Below are 17,205 nucleotides of genomic sequence, written 5' to 3' on the forward strand. Positions count from 1 at the left end.
TTTTTATTTTAAAGTTTGTTATGAAATGGTGCTCCTCTCGTATGTGGTTTTGAATCCCAATTTTAAACAAACAAGCAGGCTTCAATTCATATGGTAAATAGTTTAAAGCTCATAAGCTGATTGCGTTTGGCGTTTTTGCCTTTTTTATTTTTATTTTTTATTTTATTTTACCAGCGCCTCTTGCACTGTTTATGTCCATAAACAGTACTTGAACAGTATTTTCAATAGTGAACAGTAATCCAAAAATTATTTTTTTATTATTTTCAGTAATAAGTTTTTAGTTTTCAGCAAAATAAGCAGTATCTAAACACACACTAAGTGTAGCAATAGTAGGATTATTGGCTATTCAAAATTATACCTAGTTTTGGAATCTAAAGTGATAGCTCATAGGTAAAATAACATCTTTTATTGTACTTCATGTCTCTCATTCAAATCTCACCTGCCCTTTCCCTACTATCTACTTTGAATAAATAAAAATTATCTCTAGTTTTTGGAATTCCAGTTATATGTCTATATAAAACTAATATTGCTCCAATTACAACCTACCACCTCTAAAAATTGTGAAAATGTTGTATGTCTTAACATTTTTCATTTCATCATATGGGTTGATTTATCTAATCCTATTTCTAGTCACTGCACCCTCCACATAGTTGGCCGCCAACATCCATTGGTATACTTCCCACTTCCAAGTGAAAATAACAAGAGGATGGCCTCAAGGTCAATATAGCTGCTTGCTTGACCAAAGTTTAGTGGCTAGCCAAAATGAATGGACGGTTATTGTTGCTCATAGGAATAAGATATTCTTTAATTTTAAGCCTTCAAATGTGGACAGAGCAAGGCATCAAGTTGAAAAGTGCATTTTGAGGGGTGGAAGTAAAGGCAAAGTACTATTAGCAAATTACAAATGACACAATTGACATATGAAGAATATTAGATGTCGGTATGTGGGTGGGGTGGTTTCCCTGAATTATTGCTAAGGTCCGAGCATGATAAATATGGTGAAGAATCTAGTGGTTGTGAATGCTCCAAAATTTGGTTGAAGAATTAATTTTCAACAAGCTCGACTTTAATCAAAATAAGAATTAGCTTTTTTTTCCCAATAGCTTATAGCTGTTTTTTATTGTAAAACTTTTTAAAGCCTTTTTTTTCCCTGTCCAATTGAACATTTCAAACTGATTCATGTTAGAAAGTGATCTCTATAAAATCATGTTGCCATGAACATCCAAGCCAAATGATATTCTTTTTTTTTGATAGGTAAGCCAAATGATATTCTAGTTGTCCTTTAAGAGGTAAAGGCCTGAATCAGACAAACTTTTCTAATCTGGAAGTAGAAAATTCACATAAAAAGTAATTAAATAGCAAGAAAAGCAAGCAGAAACGTTGACACGTTGCAGATAAATATGTGCATGCAGTATTTAAGCACAACATGCCTGTCTCTATTCAGTTCTCTATTCAATAACATGTACTGCAATTGTAAGAGTATCTTTGTCATGAGTCTAGTTCGGGTGTTCAGCTATATCATGCTTTTAAAAGATTTGTGTTATAGGAATCCACAAAAGATAGCACCATTGACCATGACTTGCCTCATGCACCCCAAATCAAATATTTCACTATATGCCTTTTCAGAACGCCAGTGCAAACCGTAGAAATTGAATCTGATACAGTGCAGCATTACAACCATAAAGATCTCTTTTCCACAAATCAAATATAACATACTGCACTGCACAAGAAAATAGCAATCTTCTCTGGAAACTCTTAAAGGAAAGATGGATGGTTTCTTGTATGCATCTTTGATTTCTTAAAAGACAAGACAGCACAAACTTATTCCAAGAGCAAGAATTTTTTTGGGGATTCTTTCTGCAACACAAAAAGATGACTCCTTCTCCACCCACTTGCTTCTAACATATTCTTTTGGTTGCCACCCATAAAAACTTGCACTCTTACCATAAAAGCCTTTTCTATTCCAGAGTTCCTTCCTCGTTGTAGTTCTTCAACTTGTAAAAAATGGCTTCTGAAAAGGCCAATGCCAATGATCTTGATGCCTGCACCGGCAGCAACCAAGCAAAATCATCAGACAAAAAGCCTAACACAAAAGGCACAACCAACACCAATTTAGGGAAAGCATTGGCACAGAGAGCACTTTCTGGGTCGCAGAATCATCGTGTTGGGAGAAGAAAATTTGCAAACAGCAGTGCTAAATCGCTGCCAAGCAGGCTAAGCAAAGTTTCTTTGGCTGAAGATTCAGTTGACTAAGGTATAGCTTTTGCACCATTTTGAATATAAAAATCTCTGTTTGTCCTCGAAGACCACAAAATGCAAAAGTTTGGTCCTTAACTATTGTGATGTAGAAGAAGTAATGAATTGTAGAAATTTTAAATGTATGTAAGCAGGTATAACTTCAATAAAGATATATATTTGTACACTTGTCAGAGAAATTGCCATGTAAAGTATTGATACATCATATTCTCATTTCATAAATGTATAACATTTTCTGCCATTCTTTTAGTGTCAAGGGAAATTGCCATGTCCATCCCATTCAACACAAAACCCGACCAAATGCACTTACAAGGGGTTGGGACTCAGGAGCAAATATGGGACGCAACGCCATGAAGATGTTATCAAGAAAGAGTATAGACACAGATTAGATAAAAATATAAACAACCATTCTATCTGCAATAATTTGAACTTATACATGACAACAATGAAAATATTAGAACAAATGGAAATTTTTAGTCTTCTCTAATAATCTGAACTACAGAGTCCTGGGTCCCCAATTCCTATAGCAAAGCAAGGTTAAGGTGCAATTGTGTGCAACAAAGCATAAGCATAAGCAAAGCAAAATACTAGGAAAATACATTACAGGTAACACCTGTTACTTTCCATAGAGTAAAGTTTAATATGGAAATAACTAATATTACATCAACTGATGATTGCAAGAAAAGCTCAACTTGTTCATGAAGGCCATGATTGCAAAAATAGAAGCAAAAATGTTTCATTTCAATATTTTATTTATTCAAGAAGTGTAAATGTGGAAGTTGCAGTATCATGAATGTTAAGCTAAACCTAAAGAGTTTATACATGGAATTACAATATAGCTCACATCTTTAGTAAAGAGTGACAATTTTTTTTAGTATTATTGAATCTGGAATGGAGAGAGAGAGAGAGAGAGAGAGAGAGAGAGAGGAAAAAGACAAAAATAAAACACCATGCGAAGTTTTTGGATATCTGTTCAAAATTAGTTGTAATATTTTTTTGCTAAGTTAAAGTAGTTGTAATCTGTTGGTAAATGAGCATGTCTTACTGAATGCTAGCACATCTCTTTGTGCTTGATAGTTCTATTATGTAAGGGTTGTACTGGCAGGGTAAACAACTTCTTGCTAAGAGTGCTGTAACATATGGTGTTTGCATTAATGTAATTTTCTGATTCATCAAAAAAAGAAAGGTAATGGACGTTGACAAAGGTGATACTATTGCTTTGTACATCTAGTACCAGTTCCAGCTTGTTGAACTACAAGTACCCTAGTGCATCTCCATGCAAATCATCATCTCCTATTAATGAACAGGTTGATCCATCATGTCCAAAATGCCCACAGCAAGGCCCCGGACAATGCCTCCGCCTTCTAATGGTATCAATCCCATCTCTTGGCCTTCTCTCTTTAAGCTTTCCCAAAGTGATAGAATCATGAGGATTCCCAATTGTGAAACTCTGAACAATTCCATCAGCATCTTCCACTTCTGGTAGAATCAACGAGTCAGATGGGCAATTATACGCAATTTCATTCATGCTATGTGTTGACCTAGAAAGATCTTTAATACGTGATAACACCATGGCCATTTGTTCACAAGCAACATCAAGCCTTTCCTCCGTTTCAATTGATTCTGTTACAAGTGTTGAAGCCATGGACTCTAATAACTGAATCCTCTCAGAATGCTCCCTTGTAGTTGCAGTCCGGAAGGGGTTGGAGCAAGATGAATTGACACTACGCCAACGGGTAGGTAGATATCGATCTGGAATGTGAAAGCAGTTATTAGTTGACAGGACACGTAGGACATGTCTACAGAGTATGCCTGAAAACTCAAACTGATGGCAGCTACAGCTGATGTGCTCTTGACAAGGAATCCATATCACGTTGCACCCTCCGTCTATCTGGGTATGGTGTCTAACCTGGAAACAACCTTCATCAACCAGAAGAGACGCATACTGCGGAGCCAACACAAGCTCCTCTTGGAGTTTACTAAAGGCATAGGGAGTAAGAAGAGTGGCAGCATGAGATTCAATTGGTGAACCTGTTTTCAGGCTGACTTTCAGCAATTTCCGTTGCATCTTTTGCTTTGCTCCAACCCGGTCATTGAAATCAACAATATCAGCTACCTGAGGTGGGGAAAGAAAGTTTAATGAGCTAGGCTTATTAAATAATTAAAGAATGGAAGAAAATGAAATAAACGTTACCCACTTGCTCTACAAAATTATCCAGTTGAGACTGTGCACTCATAAACCGTTGGATGAAAGCATTAATTGACTCTGACTGACATGTACCCATCATTCCTGCAAAGAAGTACCGGCGCAAGAATGACAAAGCCCAAAATGATCGTAATGCATATAAGCTGATAATATGCTTATTAGCATGAAATCCATATTTATTCACCATTTCCCTCCATCCCCCTTCAAAATCTTCCACAAATTCCATATTATAGAGCCGATGAAACTCATCTTTCCAATCATCATAACGTGATCCAAGCAGTATAGAAAACCAATCTGAGAACTTTGCAATGATGTGCCAAATGCAAAAGGCATGTTTCGTTTCAGGCATTTCAATAGCAATAGCATCTTTCAACCACATGTTATGGTCAGTTAATATTGTCTGTGGAGCCTTTCCTTTCATGAAGCCTAAAAACGTCTGCATACCAGAAATGAACTAAGCTTAGCAAAAACAAGTTCAATATAACCAATAATCTTAAAAGATAACATGGTGGAAAATTTTTTTTTTTGGGGGGGGGGGGGGGTGAGGAATCAAATACAACTTCATTATACCACAGATGCTGCAAAGTAATATATTATCAGCAAAGCATGGGATCAGACACAATCCTAAGGCAAAACCAAGCATAAATCTTTTTCTTATGTCTTTTAATTTTGCACCCCATTCAAAAGCCAGCATTAAGTTTAAATCTATTTGGAAGATAAAGGCCAAGTACATTTAATGTCTATTTTATGGCCCATTCTAAAGTTAGCCCTTTGTCAAACATTAATACTTAGGGCTTACGTGCAAAATGAGGAAATAGAGCAGAAAAAGATGATGGTCCTCAAGTTCTTCATATGTATGCCCATAAACTTCTTACCTTCAGTGCCCAGGAAAAAGAGTGCATATTTTCATCCTGTAGAAGCACACAACCAAAAAAACATGTCATTCCATGATTGTCCACTCCAAGCCAAATGCCTAATAGCATATCATAGGCATCCAGACGGTGTGTTGTGTCAAAAACCACTGCATCTCCAAATGCCTCGTACAATTGAACTGATGAAGCATAAGACCATGCAATATGCTCCAGCCTGTTATGGCAGTCTATTTTGAAGTCATACTTGAAGTAAGGATTTTCATCTTTCAATTTCTTGCACATTGCGATAAGATCAATAGCATCACTATCTCGATCAACATTTCTAAAAGATTGTAAAAGATTTCTCACATCTATTTCTGTAAAAGGTAGACAGCCCAACTTAACACCTTTCTCTAGCTCCAACAATCTTAACATTTGCCGCACCGACATTCCAGCTTTTGCAAACATGCAAATCCGACTTTTGTCATCTGAAGATATTGTACAATAGGCAGGAAGGAGACGAACTTGTTGTGGTTTTAGAAGTTCATGGTTGTGGATATTGCTAAATCCTGTAACACGCCATTCAGGGAGGTCAAAATCTGCCCGTTTAACAATGCGTAAATATGCTTGACAACCACAGCGTGATGATTTGCGATTTCTCTGCATCTTTCCATCTTCAGACGGTTTCAACTGTGGATATCCACCACGATGGCAAGTGAAATCCCTTCTCGTAACTCCCCGACCGACCCCATCCTTGCCACGAGTACGATGACGTCTGATTGAAAAGCCACATTGCTTTGCAAAACTGCAATAAAATTCATAAGCAGCTTCTTGAGAAACAAATCTTTGGCCTATAAATGGAACAAGGTTCACAGAAGTCTGTCGTGACAAAATTGTATTGTCGGGTGTTTCCTCTATGGTGCCAATATCATCTTGAGACAAATCTGTGCCATTTTCAGAAGATTCCATCACTACACTTGTCCCTTCCGACATTCTTTCCTCTACAGATGACTGAATTTGCAGATTAAGCACCTGTGAGGACAAACATAACAGCTTAACCAAAAAACAACAAAAAATGCAGCTTAAGAATTTGATATGCAAAAAGAAAAACAAGTCAGAGTGGCCTGCCACTTAATTTCTTGTATACGTCCTAACATTCTTTGGTATCAGAAATTGATCAAGAAAGCTCTTCAATCTTTTTTTTTTAAGCACATATTCCAATTTTCACACACTTTGGTGGCAGCAATGAATTGTGTTCTTTCAGTACACAAGCTAAAGACAAGAAGGTAGCAGAAACGTTAATGAGCTTATATGTTTCCTCAAAAAGTGTGTGCTACTCCCTAGACAAGTGAAACTTTTACTTCAATAGGACAACAAGAGTATGCTTTTAATGCATCTCATAAGGGACATAGAGGAAGACAAGCTTTCATAAGATATGCCCCAATGTTCAACTATTCCTCAAAAACACAGGTCCCATCATTACTTCCTAACCAATCATGTCCAACATTTGATTTCCCAACAGGAAAAAGAAAGACCCAATGTTCAAACATGATTTAGGATCAAAATACACAATTAAACACAGCTGAAAACAGAACCCACAGAACTTTACTTTAACAAAAACTGTATCAAATAATGCAGCTTTGGATCTCCATCTCATTTAAATCCCAATCTCATATGGGTCTCTCACAAAATAAATCAAACCCCACAAATTCATTTCATCTCACAAATATGATCCATCCAATTCCAACCTCCAACACGATCCAAATTCCAATATAACATCACCAATCCCCATAAATTTTACCCTTTTAAAAAACCCACCAAAATTTTCAAAAACAAAAGTCACAAACATGAAAAATGAGCTACATTTCCAAGTAAAAATTCATCCCCAACAAAAAAAAAAAAGAAATGTACTTTCTTTAAGAGACAGTCATACTCAGCTGGATTTGATCTCAGCACCCGAAAAACTGTATTTAAAAAAAAACACACACACACACACACACATGAAGAATAAGTACATTTCCTACTAAGAAAAATCAAAATTTTTGATAGATACAGTTATGCACACCTGGGTTTGATCTGAGCAGCTGAATAACTGTATTTTTAACTGTCAATAACGACCAGAAAAATAAAAACCAATGAGAGAGTGTTGGAAACTGGCGGGGGGGAGTAAGGCGCATACTAGGGAGAACGAAGAACAGTTTTCAAGGGAGGGAGAGCTATCGTGCGCCGTGTGGGTGCACCAGGTTATCGAGTGCCCACAAGTGATTTTCAGCCGTTGGATCTAAAAACGGGGGTTCTTTTGGGGAAACCGTGATTTGTGGGTAAATGAACGGCTGGCACGAACCAATAAAAAGAGACCTCAGTGGCGTACGTTAGACTTAACCCTAGTTTTTTTTTTCTTTTTTAAAATTAATTTTTTATTAAGAATTGGGCTAGGTATGAGAGGTATGTAGAACATATATTGAAGTCTGGTCCAAAGGCCCAATCAAATCATTTGGTCCTTTTTTTGTTTTTGGGCTCACATTTTTTTTTTATCACTAGAATTTGGTCTAAGGTTGGTCTTTGTTTCTTAAAACACTAGGGGATGCAAAAAAAAAAAAAAAAATATATATATATATATATATATATATTTCATCTTTATACACTACTTTATTTATTTTATTATTTTATTTTATAACTCATCCAACATTTTTATATTTTATTTTTACATACAACCCAATAAAATAATATTAACTACCTAATAAAATAATAAAAAAGTACTCATTTATTTCTCTTTTTCCACTCTATTTTTGTCTTCACATACAACCATAAGATTATTTTTTTTTTCTTTATAACCTATGCATATATGCAACCTTATTGTTCATAGGTTGCAAATTTTTTTAAGTTTACAAACCCAGATGAAGTTCCATTTGGGTGTTTTGGGTTGTAAAATAGTAACTAAGTGCTAGTGCTCTTAGTATAATATTTTTTGACTAAAATGTAAATTATACCCTCTAAATTTAACTGAAATTCATTTCAGTCCTCTAATTTTACTTTATTCAATTGATTCTTTTAAGTTTCAAATTTATCCAATTCATGCTTTTAATCCAATTTTGTTAAAAACAATTGCTATTAAATATGCAATTAACTAATGAAAAAAAAAAATTCTTACATTAAAAATCAAAAAAAAAAAATTATAAATTTTTTTTCATGTGAGAAATTTTTTTTAATGGCAATTTTTTAATGAAATTGGATGAAAGGCTGGAATTGAATAAATTTGAAACTTAGAAGATTCAATTGAACAAAAGTAATGTTAAAGGACTTGAATGAATTTCAGTCAAACTTAAAGGGTGTAATTTGTATTTTAACCTTTATATATATATATGGTAAAATGCAATAGATCTTATAGGTTTGGTGAATTTTCATTTTAGTTTACTAAGTTTAAATTTATCATTTTAATCCTTTACTTTTGACAGCACTTTTACTTTAGTCATTCTTTTATTGATGTTTTCTCTCCTAAAATGATTAAGCTTCACATTTGAAGCATAAAAGAATGAATTAAAAACAACATTGTTTTGAGAGAGTTAACGTGTTTTCAATTGGTAATGGACATGAAAGGAATAAAACAATAGTGTTGTCAAAGTTGACAGACTAAAATGTCAAATTTTAAATTTAGTGGATTGAGATAACAATTCACTGAATTTATAAGGGGTAACTTGCATTTTTTGCCTAAAAATATTATTCTTGTCCCTAAAGTTTGCTTAAAGTTTGTTTTTCTATCCTTATATTATTAAGAAAAATGTTATACTACTAATCAGTCTCTCCACCCTCTTTATCTTTTTTTTTTTTTTTTGATAGCAAGACTGAAAACATTTTATTAAGTTACTAAAAGAAAAGATACATCATAGATAAGAGCTTGTTCTAAGAAACAAGGAGTCTCTTCAATCCAGGTACAAAAATCATCAATGCTTTTGGCATATTTTGCTAAAAGGTGGGTTGATCTATTTCCTTGACGTCGAACATGGGAAAACCCAACAAAGCGGAACTCTGAGCAAGCTTTTTGCACTCCGATAATCATTGCATCAATTGATAGGGGAGGTAAGTTCAAACATCATTAAAATTCCTAACTTTCAAAATAACACATTGCATATGAAAATCGAACCATCAGATTAAAAGATCAAGCCATATCAAGTTCAAAAGTACAAGAGATCTTCTTGAAATTGGAGTTAAAAGGCATGTGGTTGTGAATAATTAATTAAGTATGGTTCTCAATAAGAATTAATTTTAATTAATTATGTACTAGAATCTCATTGGTTCAAGCTTAAATGCAAAAATGTATAGGTGTGCATAGAATAATTCTAATATATAATGGCCATCTTTGAATATTTAGTTAATTATATGGTAAAAATGGATAATTAATTGCAATTTAAAAATCCTAATTATATCCTAGGAGAATATGATCAAAAGGTGGCTTAAAAGGTGGTTTAAAATTTGTAATTATCCCAAAGCAAGTCAGAAAATTAAAGCAAAATCAGATAAAAATGAAAAGTGGCATTGGAAGTCAAAGTGTTTATTGGGAAAAAGAGCTCTTAGATTGGTACCTCAACCTTTAAATTCTCAAATATCAAATTCTTTGCGTGGTTTTCTGTTTTCCACTCTTATCTTATTATTTTGGAGGATAAATATGAAATTTCACCAAACCAATATATGAGACAATGAAGGTACAACTTCCTTATTTGGAGGTAGATAAAAATAGTCCATGGATTGACAAGAAAGGTAGGGAGGAGTAGCACCATCTCGAGTGGAGTATAGTCCATCCTTAAAGGTAATCTGTTATCATATTCCTTTCAAGAGCTAGTGCATGCACATGTAATGTTCTAACCCTTTAAAAAAAATCTACACTACTTAATTTTTGCAAGTAATGTATTTTCTTTTGATGACATTGGCTAAATTGTTAGAATGAGCATGCTCTTTGGCTATGGATGTGAGATGATAATAATAAGTTGACATCCAAAAATGAACATGCATGAATCAAATTGCAATGTGAATATCCATGATCTTTGTGTGAAAAGAATTTTTAAGATTATTATGCAAACTTGATGAACATGATTCTTGGACTAAAATTGGCTTGTAAATGTTATGTTTTCTTTAACAATACTTTGATGAATTTATATGTTTGTGTAAAGGTAGTATGAAATGAATTACTTGATCATAAAATGATACAACCAATGATTCCTAAAAGATCAACATTTGAGTCGGTTAGATGGGTGTTTAATACATTCTCATTCTTTTATTTATCCTTCGAACTTTGATTTATAGTCTAAATTAGTGACCTATCTATGTAACTTTCTATTTTTAGAATGTAACTAGGAGTAAAAGTGTTGTATATATTTTTTTATTGTAACTAGGAAAACATGCCATGTAATTTTTTTGTTTTTATGAATTTTCAAGAGTAAAAGTGTTGTATATATATTTTTATTGTAACTAGGAAAACATGCCATGTAATTTTTTTGTTTTTATGAATTTTCAAGAAAGACAACGTAATCTAGAAGTTCATTGAAATAATCTTTTTATAAAATTTTTTGTGATTTCATTATAAAATAATCAAATGGTGACTCCAAATATAAAACCCTCAAAGCGAAGATAAAGTATCGGCAATTGAGTAACCATTTTTTGGCTCATTTTAACCCTGCTGAGTTGTGTTTCTAGCAAAAAGTAAGGAGAAATAAATTAGAAACTTAATACAATAAGGAGAGTGTGTCCACTTTGAGAAATCACAACTGGTAAAACACAATTTTTATTATATAATATTTGAGATGATATGATTTGGATATGAACTTATATCGTATATAATTTTATTGTGAAAATTTTGGTAACAAAAGTATTCTCTAATCTAATGGACTAATTATGCATGTGTTACAGTCAGAGATAATATTCATGTGGCTCAGTATCGTCACTTAATTCTCTCCATGTCTTCAAAATTACCTTTCCAAGACACTACACAATAAGTTTCATGACTTGAAATCAATTTGAATTGAGAAAATTTCTCCACCCTCCTCTGTGACAAGTGACTTGCAGCATTGTCCACTAGACTTGACAAAAAAAGAATAAATTTGGGTCTGTCCACCGGTCTAGCCTCCCTCCCTCCCTAACTAGTGGCTACATCAGTACATTGTCCATTAGTTCTAACAAAAATGGAAAAGAAAAGAGGTACAGTACACATTTAGTAATATTACCAAAAATGATGGTGGGAGATATAGGCCACAATATTCTAGACTCTAAGTGTCGACCCTATCTTGTACGTTAGAGACTCTAGCATACTATTTCTTTTTTTGGACGGGTTTAAACTTTAAAAGTATACACCTACAAATTTTATATACTCATATCTTTAATATATTTAAAAGGGAAAAATTACAAAGTATCCTCTTGTGTGGTTTACAATTATAATTTCGTCCATAAATTTTCAATAGATACATTTAACCCTCTAAAATTTGGATTAAAACCAAATGGTTAAGATTCTATCTAAATTAATAAAATTTGGATTAAAATGAAACTATTAGGATTCATCCAAATTATTAGATACTTTTAAGTCTCTAAAATTTGGATTAAAATCAAATGGTTAAGATTCTATCTAAATTTATAAAATTTGGATTAAAATCAAACTATTAGGATTCATCCAAATTACTAAATTTTGCCTTGTTTAGAAAAAAAAAATTACCCCCTAATGTGGTTTGATTAAACAACAATTTAGCGCCACGAGATTTTTTTTTTCAAAAAAATTTGTTACATTTTCTCTCCTAATTTTGGATTAAATGAAGGATCCAATTAATGGGTGCTATTAGGAATTTTTTTTAATTATTCATTTAAGGAAATTTTTAATACCACTTTGATAAGAATATAAAAAGTTGTAAAAAAAGTTAGTTTTTTTTTTTCTTTTTTTATGAAAAATTTCTAAAAATATTTCATAAACCAATGTTTTTAGAGGCATTCATTAACTTTTCCCTTAAATGAAATTGTTAGAGGTACTTTAGACGAAACCTTAACAATTTCATTTTATGCTCTGTTTGTTTCGGTAATAATATTTTCTAAAAAATGAGTCATTTTTCAAAAAATATTTTTCATAAAACTATATTATTTTCTTATGTTTGGTAGCAATCATTTGAAAAACAATCTTCTAACTTCCCTTATTTAACTTGTTTTGAAATAGAGTTATTTTCCAAAAAAAATTCTTTGGAGGGAGAAGGGGTCTACTTTATTGATTAGTATGGACTTCCAATTTTTCCCTTAATGAATATTATATATAGAATTCAATAAATGAACTTTTTTAATTATCTGTCTCTCATATTATATCTCTTCCTCTATTTTCCATTCTACAACTGAACAAGGGGAGTGAATCTTTACTCTCCTCTCCCCTCTTTTAATTTTTAAAAATTCTAACAAATTGAGGGATATCTGCTATACTCTTCACTCGTCTCCCTCCTATCCTCCTATCATCTCCTTTCCCTGCAAACTTCTGATCATAGTGTTAGGTGAATTCCAAATAGAGGTGATTGGATTATGGTTCTACATCTCAATATCGTTTTTTATATGAAGTTAATAAGTGCTGATCTCCTTTCTAGGTTTTAGTATTTTTGCATGAAGTTGCGGTTCTTAAAACTTGACTCAAACACTTGTGCTTTACAATTCATGATAATTTGAATTTTATAATGCCTTGGTATTTTTTTTTGCTTTTACTTTTAACAAGTTGGGAGGATTTGAAGTCATGTTCTTCCCATAAATAAGATAGATAATGTCCCCAAGTCATAAGACTCTTAACAAACTAGTATTTTCTTATTGATTAACTACATCTTTATCTTTTTATGTGTCGCATCATGTAATCGTCTTATGTCGCAAGATACAAAAACATTGGTGGAGTGAGGGAGGCCATGGTCCTTTGGATTTTGAAAATCCCGGCCCCCATGCTCTCCTATATATATTTTTTATAAATATAAATTTAACTGATGCCCCCTTAGATTTTATAGAAATTATATAAATGCATCTTTTATTTCCTCTTATAACATACCTAGCATTAAAACAAAGCTTATTAAAGATATATGTCCTGAAAAATATATAAGTTTATGTATATGATTTGTTATTGATAATTCAATATTTGAGGGAGGGAGAAATTGAAGCTCGTATATTTTATTAGAAATTCAGAGATGTCAATTGAGTTATAAGACCCTATAGGCAAGTTTATGTAAATTATTAATGTATAATTTTTTCCATTTATTACCCTTTTAACCATACATAAATAGTTTATTAAACCAAAGCATATTCAATATATATATTCCTAAAAATATATAAGTAAATTTCCTTAATTGAAGCCCTCATTGTTTTCTAAAAGCAATAATTTTTTTAAGTTATCAATTAGAGAGATTGGGGTTCTATTTTTTACTTTTATTATTAGAAGAAAGAAAATTTCAGTTTTTGTAGTTAGGATTTAGGAAAAAAAATTTATTGCATTTGTCATTCATGAAAAATAAGGTTTTCCTTTATTTTTTTATTATTGTTTTATTTTCCTTATATTGATTTATGCTACATGTTAAGCATGCAAAGTGACACTTATTACTTAAATGATTTAAATTTATATATTTCATATTTTTTTAAACTATGAGTATACTATAACTATGTAATTTCTATTTTATTTTACCAAAAAAATCTTGATATAAAATATTTTAAGAATATCAATTATGATTAATATAATTTAAAAGATACTCCACAGTTTATAAACTGATTTGATAAAGAAAAAAAAAGGTTTGAATTATGTAAAGACTAACTTTATATAAATATTTTTGTTATATATAAGAGATAGCATTTTTTTTTTTGAAACCAAGAGATAGCATATATTAAATCATGTTATTGACACACTTTATGTATAAGTAATATATATGGGAGTGTATGATTCATAGGTTATTTTTTAGATTTAATATTTTTAATATATTTGATTTGGTTTCCCAATTTTATTTATTTATTTTGGCTCCACCATTGTACAAAAAGATAGTATTCTCCCAATATTCCGATATAGAGTAACATGATATGTTGGTGGGACATGATTTATTTAAGTGACCATGTGGCACGTACAGAATGTCACATACGTTTGCTTACCCTTCCAAAAATGCATCATTCTGTCACATAATGAATGAGCTACCACCATTAAGCATTGTACTTCAATATGCATCTTTATATATTTGCCCAAAAAATTTTAATTTCTATGATATGTTTGATGACCCTACCATAAAAAACAAAACTTTGTCATAGGGTTAGGTCCTTAACTAGCTAGCTTCGCACTACAAAAGGCACAAACAAGACAACGATAAATCACATTCGATGATGAATAGCAAGAAGTGGACCAATATATTAAGTGGTAAAAGTAAAACGGTACACCATACTTGTGATTTTGCAATCATGGGCTGAGCTAGATTTTGAGGTCGATGTTGGGAGGGGGAGGGGGGGCCATAGCCCCCAAAATTTTTGAAAGTATATTTACAATAACTTTATAAATAAAAGTTAAGTTTTTGGTACGTGGACCCCATGGCTTATTGGCTCCTCCCTCTCAAAGGGGAAAAAAACATTTAATTCAAAACTTTATCATAAAATAAGAATAAAGTTATAAATATATCATAGAATTGATATGAATGTCAATGTCCAATTCATATTTTTTTTTTCTAGAATATAAAAATTAAGTCTTTATTAAGTTATAAAAATATTGTTTCATTGAGCTTATACAATCTTACATGCTAAATATATGAAAAGAGCTTATCTAACTTACATGAAAATGATGAAATGGTGATATTTAGTTAAAACTTATAATGTTAACAAGTCTAAAAGAGAAATTGAATCAATAACCATCTCTATGATGTTGGTTTTGTCTTTTCTTAGAAAGCATGTAATCTTCAAAAACACACACACACACACACACACATATATATATATATTTTTTTTTGTATTTATGTAAGTTAATATGTACATGCTAATTAAATATATTTTGATATTATAGTCTAGAACTTCAAACAAAATTTCCGGACTCCACTCCTGTTTATAGTCTTCCAAAAGTTATGTAAGCATATATGAATAATCCACAAAAGATTTTTTTTTTAATGTCAGAAATTCTAAGCCTCTAAAATGTGTGTAACTCACAATGCAGTATCTTCACCTTCTATAATTATAGTATTACACTAATTATTTTTATTGTCACTATCCCAAAAAAAACTGCTAGATAAGACTACAAATAAAAACTTCCTAGTGGAGAAGATTTGTAAAGGCACCACAGGCATTTAGAGTGCCCTCTCACAAAGACATGTCTCACATGCAAGCCCTAGCCATGTGCATATATATGATCGGAGAGGAGAACATGCATTAGTGGGGGCATGAAATACTAGCTTGGCCTAATGGCGCAATTTATATAGCTCGGAGTGTGCGGATTTTTGTGTGTTTAAATTGTGAAGATGTTGTGTGAAAAAGCTGAGATCAAAAGCAAAAAAACGTTTTGCCAAAACAACACCTCGTATATGCAAGGAACACCATCAAGGGCCGATTAAACAAAAATAAACCTCAAATCTATGATACTAACTATCAATGCTAATGAAAGAGTTTCGCTTGTAAAATTAATTTTATCCTCTATATTTTTGGATATAGAGAAATATGAGGGTCCTTAAGAATAACTCTACTGCAAAATTTTAAAATCTTTTATTTTTATTTTTATATAAGATAGAATTTATATTCTAGCCTAATCTAAGTGTATATATATGTGAAGCTCTTTCTAGAACACTTGGACCCCGGCCCTTGTCCCCCACACCCCACAAACATTTATACTTGTGGAGTAACCACCGCACTAAGGGTGCACAGTGGTATTTTAAAATTTTATTCATTCCTTTTAAAGTGAGTAGATTAGATTTTATTTTACCATGTCATTAGCATTTAAAACACGTTTATTGGTAACATTTATACTTGTGGAGTGACTACCGCACTAAGGGTGCATAGTGGTATTTTAAAATCTTATTCATTCATTTTAAAGTGAGTAAATTAGATTTTATTTTACCATGTCATTAGCATTTAAAATATGTTTACTGGCAACATTTATATTTGTGGAGTGACCATCGCATTAAGAGTGCGCAGTGGTATTTTAAAATCTTATTCATTCATTTTAAAGTGAGTAGATTAGATTTTATTTTACCATGTCATTAGCATTTAAAACACGTTTGTAAAATTAATTTTATCCTATATATTTTTGGATATAGAGAAATATGAGGGCCCTTAAGAATAAATCTACTGAAAATTTTAAAATATTTTATTTTTATTTTTATACAAGATAGAATTTATATTCTAGTCTAATCTAAGTGTATATATGTGTGAAGCTTTTTCCTGAATATTTGAATCCCGGCTCTTGTTCCCCACACCCCACAAGCATTTATACTTGTAGAGTGATCACCGTACTAAAGGTGCGCAGTGGTATTTTAAAATCTTATTTGTTCCTTTTAAAGTGAGTAGATTAGATTTTATTTTACCATGTCATTAGCATTTAAAACAAGTTTACTGGCAATATTTATATTTGTGGAGTGACCACTACACTAAAGGTGCGCAGTGGTAATTTAAAATCTTATTCATTCATTTTAAAGTGAGTAAATTAGATTTTATTTTACCATGTCATTAGCATTTAAAACACGTTTACTAGCAATATTTATATTTGTGGAGTGACCACCGCACTAAGGGTGTGTAGTGGTATTTTAAAATCTTATTCATTCATTTTAAAGTGAGTAGATTAGATTTTATTTTACCATGTCATTAGCATTTAAAACACGTTTACTAATAACATTTATATTTGTGGAGTGGCCACTGCACTAAGAGTGTGCAGTGGTATTTTAAAATCTTATTCAT

The 17,205-nt window shown here is 32.0% G+C and overlaps 1 protein-coding gene across 2 annotated transcripts; it reads right to left on the reverse strand.

Annotated features, from left to right (window-relative positions):
• Positions 1-1,350: 1,350 nt before the first annotated feature.
• On the reverse strand, positions 1,351-7,622 carry LOC142626150 (protein FAR1-RELATED SEQUENCE 11-like). 2 transcript variants are annotated; one of them, XM_075799937.1, is made up of 5 exons: positions 7,379-7,622; positions 5,338-6,345; positions 4,455-4,898; positions 3,491-4,372; positions 1,351-2,042 (listed from the first exon to the last, which is right to left on the reverse strand). In XM_075799937.1, exons 2-4 carry the CDS (start codon positions 6,304-6,306, stop codon positions 3,509-3,511), a joined length of 2,277 nt encoding a protein of 758 aa, XP_075656052.1. In that variant the 5' UTR covers positions 6,307-6,345; positions 7,379-7,622; the 3' UTR covers positions 1,351-2,042; positions 3,491-3,508. The 2 variants fall into 2 exon arrangements, with proteins under 2 accessions (XP_075656052.1, XP_075656051.1); XM_075799936.1 differs by lacking the exon at positions 1,351-2,042 and having other exon boundaries at positions 3,297-4,372.
• Between the last annotated feature and the right edge of the window lie 9,583 nt (positions 7,623-17,205).

This window comes from Castanea sativa, chromosome 2 (genome assembly GCF_040712315.1).
Source record: "Castanea sativa cultivar Marrone di Chiusa Pesio chromosome 2, ASM4071231v1".
NCBI classification, from domain to species: Eukaryota; Viridiplantae; Streptophyta; class Magnoliopsida; order Fagales; family Fagaceae; genus Castanea; species Castanea sativa.

Excerpts from the sequence above, each read along its gene's own strand:
- LOC142626150 (XM_075799937.1), bottom strand. The coding sequence starts at position 6,306 with ATGTCGGAAGGGACAAGTGTAGTGATGGAATCTTCTGAAAATGGCACA. Across the intron at positions 4,899-5,337 it reads CTTTTTCCTGGGCACTGAAG|ACGTTTTTAGGCTTCATGAA; the intron begins GTAAGAAGTTTA and ends TCTGGTATGCAG. Across the intron at positions 4,373-4,454 it reads TGGATAATTTTGTAGAGCAA|GTAGCTGATATTGTTGATTT; the intron begins GTGGGTAACGTT and ends TCCCCACCTCAG.